The 7534-nt window shown below is 41.7% G+C and overlaps 1 protein-coding gene across 4 annotated transcripts in view; it reads left to right on the top strand.

The window, feature by feature from the left end:
• rngtt (RNA guanylyltransferase and 5'-phosphatase) overlaps nt 1-4351 on the top strand; it is a 66913-nt gene extending 62562 nt beyond the window's left edge. For all 4 annotated transcript variants that reach the window (XM_020603987.1, XM_020603988.1, XM_020603985.1 and 1 more), the window contains exons 16-17: nt 3522-3645; nt 3977-4351. In XM_020603987.1, the coding sequence (XP_020459643.1) occupies nt 3522-3645; nt 3977-4143 (291 nt within the window). In that variant the 3' untranslated portion in view covers nt 4144-4351. The remainder of the gene's footprint in view (nt 1-3521; nt 3646-3976) is intronic.
• Nucleotides 4352-7534: the final 3183 nt, after the last annotated feature.

Raw genomic sequence — 7534 nt, 5'->3', positions numbered from 1 at the left:
TAGACAAAAGCATCTAATGTACTGATCATTCATTTTTATACTGTCCGTGTTATTCCCTCTGAGGGACTTTTTATATTTGTACTCTTGCATTTTATAACCTCTCTCTACTCATATGTTCTTTTATCCAGTATCTCATTATTAAAATGGACCTGCGTGCTGCCGTGTTGCAGACCTCCAGGCCGGTTCTGATTAAGCCTGGAATGAAACAACGGCAGGGCCAGTCAGGAGAGTGATGTTGAGGAAAGCAAAACAAGCTATTCAAGGAAATGACAGACTTTGAATGTTTACTCATCCATGTCGCTATCTCTGCAAAAGTCCTATAATAAAGTGTAGCACAGGGTCCTTGTGCAGCAGCCTCCACAGATTCCAGCATTTGATAAAGAAGCAGGTCGACTGTCTGGACTGGTAAAAGGTCAGATGTCATAGACTCGATTAGTTTGTTTTGGTCCCAGTTTCTGCTTTACTGAAGGGTAAAGTGCTGGTATAGGTAGATATAATGCCGTGGTTGGAGGAAAACTATATTTTTATAGCTTGGTTTTTGAATTCCCACCAAAACTGCTGCCTTATAAAAGAAAAACACCTATAGAAACCCAAGATTTTTACATATGGCATGTGCCTGTGTGTGGCCGTGTGGTCATGCACTTAAGTTAAAGTAGTTAATTATTAGCAAGAAAACATCGTTTAAAGCTGGTCATTTTCTTCATTTTGTATTATTATATACAGTATCTGCATTTTCTGACCATCTCCAACCTGGATTAGTTTATTCATCTGTGCCCATAGACCTCCATTGTTTGCTCAAAATCAGTTAAAAACACACCACTGAATGACATTTCTTCATTACAAAACACCAGACATGCATACTAGATAAAAATGTTGCCCTGAAACCTTCAAAACAGACAGAAGTTTTTACAGCATCTGAAGTTAGCAAGAGTCAACTGTGCATGTGCGAGGTCTCTGTAAAAGCATGACCTGCTAAAGCTATCAAAGAAAACCTTGCATTTAGGTTAACTTTAATTGTTAGGCTCAGTTACCTGTCCAGCAGAAAACGGGCAACTTCAGAGGCATTTTGGAAACATCTGTCCCTCATCAGGGATTTTCATTTGGGGAAGGCCACACCAATATTTGTCTTCATCTGGTGCTGTTTCCCCAACCCTCTTTCTTTGTGTCTGTGCCTCTTTGACGACGGAGAGTCACACTGTCTTCCTTTTTCTTGTGTTGAACTATCACTATGATCCTCCATTTCTTCAAGTTATTGTTCGGGATCAGTCAACTCTGTTCAGTGAAGGAAGCTTTTTCTGTGCAATTACATCCATCCATTTATCTATACCGCTTGCTTGCAGTCTTTTCTTCCATATTAGCATTTTTTGTTTCAAAATCTGAGTAAACCAGGATTGGAATAGAGAGCAGAAAGACTTCTCTTCGCCGCCGTAGTGGTACAACGCTGGCTGATAAGGAATGCGGCCGCCAAAGTCCCTGATAACTGGCGGCCCATGTGTGCTGCCATAATGAGACAGATTTGGACAGATTAAGCACCAAGTGGCGATGAACCGCGGCAGCCAAGATGTCACTCTTCACCAGCAGGAGGAAATTCCAGCCTTGAGCCGCATATCTCACCTGCCAGCACCACCCTTCGGTTTTCTGGCAGCGTGCACTGTGTCGAGATTTAGGAAAGCTTAGAGACTTCTCCAAATAAAGAAATGTTTGGTTAACAGTCAGGCTTATTAATGTACTGTGTGTCATCAAACTGGGCTCAAAAAAACAATATTTTGGAGACAAATATGAATTTTGAAATAATGACAATTAGGCAACTCATTAGCAAAGTGTTGAGGTTGTGGCGTGGAATCAGAATGGCTCTCTGTGGCCTGCTTTCTGTCTTCCTTCCTCACACACTTTCTTTGCTTCCTGTGTGATTTTGGCCCCTACTGTGAGCCCAGATGCCCCACACTCCAGGATCAGATAAGCCTTTACTTTGTATTTTTGCATTTTGCCCAGGATTTCCTGGTGACAGTGGTCGCTCTCTGACTTGGCCTGGTGGCCACGTGTTCACTCTGAACCCTGGAGGTCAAAGCCCTTGTCCCCAGACACTCCAACCTTTCAGTATAACGAATGTCTGAACATCCTATTTCATAATTATTTGTGTTGTTGCGTTGTTTTCTTTAAAAGCCCACCGTGCCATTTGACTTGACATTTGACTGTAGCTGCACTTTTCGCCTCTAGGTTTGGCATTTTCCAAGTCCTGAGAATCCTCCCAGTGAGACACAGTCCCTTGACAAATAAACAGCAGATGCTCAAATGTCTTCTTTGACTCATTCTTAATCTCCAGTATTTCATATACTTCTACAGTGTTACAGTGTGCTCGGTGTGTAGAGTTGATTTTGTTTTCAAAGCAGGGTGTGATGTAATAAGTCAGTGATCCTGTGGAGCTCAGTAGGAGGAGTAGGAACTGCGGTTGCACTGCTTTGTTGAGGGCTGCATCATTGAGATACAGACACTCACACTGAATGAATTTATGTCTTTCGTTATGTAGAAACACACCAGTTTTAGCCAAACTCCTTAAGCAGCAAAAGAAAAGTCCACTTCATGTTGCATATTTGATACAATTATCTGCTATTCTTCTCTTAAGAATAGATATTTTCATGAAAACTTGAATCTTAGGGGGGTATTTACTAAGGGTTTGTGGCTAAGCTTAAAATATGAGCTAAATTTAATTATTGCAGTGCCACAGTATTTTCCGGGCCCGCAGGCAGTTTTCAAGAGCTTCAGTAAATATCGCCCCTAGAATCTTCAGTGATCAGTCAGCAGTGAGCGAGCACTCCCTTTAAAGAAAGATGGACCCACTACCCGAGATATTTTCTTCATTTCTCTGATTTGGTTTTGCATTAAACGTTTTTGACTACTCACACCTGTAAACAGGAATATTTTTCTGGTTGTTATAATGTGATATTAAGCACGAGAATGAATATATTTGTAGGTTGCAGGTCTTGTGTAGTACACCAGGGACTGTTTCTACAGTTGGTACACCACATTACATTTCTGATTTTCCAAAACATAGTGGGTTTGTAATGACTTCTTGATTCCATTGGGAGCCTAAAACATGCTAATTTTTATTGCTGATTTAAATGATAGCGTCCGTTTAGTGTTTGTTTTTCATCATTAACAGAGGTCTGGGCAGGCACGTTCACTGTATTCGAATGTTTCCTAGTTGATATTTAACCTTGCAGTAAATGTAGCTGCATTTCCATTTTGTGAAATCCATCTATCGCGCTTAGACCTCGCCCTCCAAGATGCCTGATACTACATTTTAGTTACTTTTGTTGTTTATCATGAGCTGGATGTTCATGATGGCTCTTAGACTGCAGTCTGTGACTTCTACAAGACGAGACAAACCTACAATAGATCAGATCATCATAGCTTCTAGGGACAAAATGTCCTACTGGATTTATAGAACGACTCTGTTATTTCTTTCACCCTGTGTTATAAGAGTGCAAACCATCTGTGTCCTTTCATGGTTGTCTGCACAGGCCACTAAAGAGCTGAAACAGTACGACAACAAGATCATCGAGTGCAGTTTTGCTGACAACAGCTGGGTGTTCATGAGACAGAGGATGGACAAGAGTTTCCCCAATTCCTACGATACGGCCATGGGTGAGACTTTGTCCTTCTCTGTCCAACGGTTATTTATTGATATCTAACTGTCTTCTTTATCTGTATCTGAGTGAATAATAACCAGTCAGCCTGTGATTAATGGCTCATTTTATCTATATTTTGCATCAGCCTCCTGTCTTGGTTTGATTTCTGTGTTATGTATGTGTGCAGAGGCTGTTTTCCAAACAGGCAGTTAAGTATTTTTAATGAAACAACCGAAACAAACTGACTGTGATTCAGGCTGCTGAATAAGTCTATCACCATATTTGTATTAACGTCCTTCCTCCCGTGTGTGTGTGTGTGTGTGTGTGTTTGTTTTGACTCTCCTCAGCTGTGTGTAAAAGCATCCAAGAGCCCGTCACTAAGCAAATCCTTTTGGAGTATCTGGACCGCTGTGCTCAGGCGCTCCAAGCCCAGAACCGGAAACGCCCACCAGACCCGGACTCTGAGCTCATGCCTCCTCCCCCTCCAAAGAGACCCAACCGGGCCATCCCATAGCCCCAGGGGTGGGCCTCGTGGGGTCCCAGTGTACATCCCTTCACCAGCCACATCGTCAACCTGACAAAACAGGCATTTCATGGCTTTCTTACCCTCAGCACATTTGCTTTATCAGCCTGCCTGTAAGGACAAGAACACTTTGACTGCCTCACTGTCATGACTTTACCTTGTAGACTTATTTGCAGCTTTAATTGCTGGCGTTCTTATTTTTTTACGACGCTTAGTTTTTTCTTATTTATCTTTTTTCTATTTATATTTTTTAAAGTCTGAGCCGATTGTTATTTATCATCGAGATTATTGTTATAGCTTCAAATGACACCTGACGGTGCAGCAGCGCAGGCCGTGTTTGTTTTGTTAACTAGTTAATTTGTATCAAAGAAGTAAACACAATCGAAGCCCATTCTTCTGTCCTAATGTATTTAAATCAAGAGATGCATCCAAAATAGTTTCCAGCATCCGGAATCTTATTTTCAGCAGATTAGCACATGGGTTTTGCCTTTGGATTCAGTCAGGGGTTTTCAAATGTTTTCATCTCAAGAAGCAGATCAAGCAAATCAAGTCTGGATCTCAGTTCTTTGTTTCAAAGGAAGCCCATCTGTGTGTACTTTTAAAGCCACATGGGTGGGCAGAAAGATGACGCCCTCATTACACAGTCTCTACAAACTAACTACAAAGCAGGACAAACAGTGAAGTGACAGATTAATAAACAAGCCTCTTAAAGAATCTTAAGAAGGTGTTTTTGCTCCTTTATGTAGATTCTCCAAGTATCACACCCTCTACTGGCAGGATGAACAGCATTTCTTCCTGAAGATATTCTTGTGTTCGGGTGGATTGATAATGGTGGCGGAGAGCATTGTCCAAAGCCGATTTTGCATATGAACTCAGCAACAAATCAAATCAACATTTTTTTTTTTATATAGCACCTTTAAAACAACCAGGCGTCGACCAAAGTGTTTTACACAGGGCAAATAAAATAGTAAAAGTAAAATAAGTTTAAAGATAAGTTAAAACGTCAACAAAAGCAAGTCCTACACAAACCATGTAGCATAAAGTGCCAGCTCTGTAGAATGTTCCACAATTTAGGAGCAGCCACATCTGGATCTCAGGATTTCTAAAAACAGTCGCGTCCAAATGATGCTGTATGTAGCCTATGACAGCAGTTGTGTTGATGCCATTTTCAGTCAGACAGAAGCTTTTTAAACATGCTTATCATTGCTCTTTTATTTAAATCTCATTGGAAAACCTTGTTGCCAGGGAACATTAGATGTTTTTTTGTTTTTTTATGGCCTTACCCTGTTGCCCACGTTGTGGCCTGTTGCTAGGAGTGTTGCCCATCTGCACTGTTTATCACCCTCTGTAGTGTTTGTAGGAATGCTTTACGCTGCGGATTTCACTTTGCATATAAATCATGTTTTGTTGTTTTTTATGAGGGGAAATCTCTCTAATTCAAGAGTGGATCATGTTAGAAGTGACTCAACATTCAGTGCATATTTCTATTTCTGACTTGACTAAACGTGTGCATTTCAGAACAATTGTGCTGTGGAAGTTTGTTCGAAATCTCTTTTTGTTCTCCCCTTCACTGAAAAGGCTTGGTTTTAAGCCCCAGACTGAGAATTTGTGCTTATTTTAAGATGTGGATGACAGCAGTGGTTAGGGTAGATCAGGAGTTAGGGGATGAATGAATGTAAGTCAGTGGAGTATAACCCAGGAGAGTGTAACAAATCAAGCCTGTGTGTGTGTTTTTAGTTTCTGTCTGCTGGTGCCTGAGGCGACTGTTCTCCTTATAGCAGAGCTAGATGAGCTGTACTCCCAGGGCTCTCTTGCCCTGCACATGAAAGCTGGCTCCTTGTCATCAAAGCCTTGCTCACCTTTTTTTTGTCGTGAGCCCATTGCCGCTCAGACACCATCACTCTCATATCGCAGGTGCACGATCCAGAATCGAAGACACAATTATACCTTTTTTTTTTCTTTCTAAATTCTGTTCACTTAAGTTCATCCTCCATCCTCTCAGCTACTAGCTGCCTGGCCATATATTAATCAAGACCAGATTTAAGAGGGTTTCTTCATCGTTGTCCTTGTAAACGTTGCTAGAACAGAAGCTCAAGCAAACACAAGCAAGTTCATGAAGAGGCAGATCCAGGCACATCAGTAATGTGTTTTTCATGGACGTGCTTGTGGCCCTGAGTGCAGGAGGCACAGAGGGTGGGAGCACTGCCACTGTGCGGATCTGGAAATGCAAACACCCTCTTTGCATGCGTACAGCGGGCACAGTGGAGATTATGAGGCTCGCTCTCTTGGCTCAGGTGTTAGAGGCTGGAAGCTGCCGAGCCCTACGATGAGATTAAATTAGCAGAGAGAACTTGCAGGCATTGCCATCCTAATATTATCTGCATTTTGAATAATGCATTTATGTGGCTCTCTCTCCGATCTGAGATGCTTTCTGCAGAGTTCAAACCAGTGTGTGCACTGACATGCTGTGCCTACATTCAGCAGTTCGTACACACATTTTTTTGACATGTAATAATTCCAGGCATATGCGCTGTATTTGTTTTTATAACAGAACCATTTCTTCTATCGTGCATTTTAAAGGTGGTGGTTTGATTTGTACTTCCTCCTGTAGGCAGTTTCTTTCTAGTGGTGTCATGTAAGGATAATCACCTTTATTTGGCCAAGTATGTTACACACAAGGAATTTGTTTCCGGTACAGAACCGAGGCAGCCATCTGCGGCGCCAACTCACATTTTTTTTTCTCCCAGTGGAAACTGAACACCTCTAAAAAAAAAAAAAAAATTAAAAAAAATTCTCCCCCAGTCAGCCATAACAATATGACCACATGCCTGCTACTGCATACACAGGAGTCAGTGCAGCAGTTGGTCGGCACTTTTATCACTCTGCAGCTCACTGTGCATCTTCTGTGAATCTGTTTGCTTCCATAGTTCTACTGCCAGGAAGAGCATGAATGTGTCAACCATTCAGTGAAAAACTAAAAGGGGTGAAAGCTGTGGTCATGAGGACAAGTTAGAGATAATTTATTAGATAAATTCAACAGCCTCCCCGCTCTAGGTGTGATATCACCACTACAGCAGCTGAATGGTTCTTTTCATAGAGACCAATGTACAGTGTTTCTCATTTTCAACCATTTTAACATAGAGTTAAACAAAATAGAATCTTTTCAAAGGGATAAATGAAATTTACACATTTAATCTACAGTAGATCAGCCTCGTCATCAGTGAGCCTTGGGCGTTCATGACCCTGTGGCTGGTTCACTGTCTGTCCTTCCTTAGACACTGTTGGTTGGTACTAACCAGTGCAGACTGGGAGATGCTCTGACCCAGTCGTCAAACATCACAGTCTGGCCCTGGTCAAAGTCACTCAGATTGTTTCGCTTTCC

The sequence above is a fragment of the Monopterus albus genome, unplaced genomic scaffold (genome assembly GCF_001952655.1).
Source record: "Monopterus albus unplaced genomic scaffold, M_albus_1.0 scaffold63.1, whole genome shotgun sequence".
NCBI lineage: Eukaryota > Metazoa > Chordata > Actinopteri > Synbranchiformes > Synbranchidae > Monopterus > Monopterus albus.
Note: the sequence above shows the minus strand (reverse complement) of the source record. Positions and strands in the feature narration are given on the sequence as shown.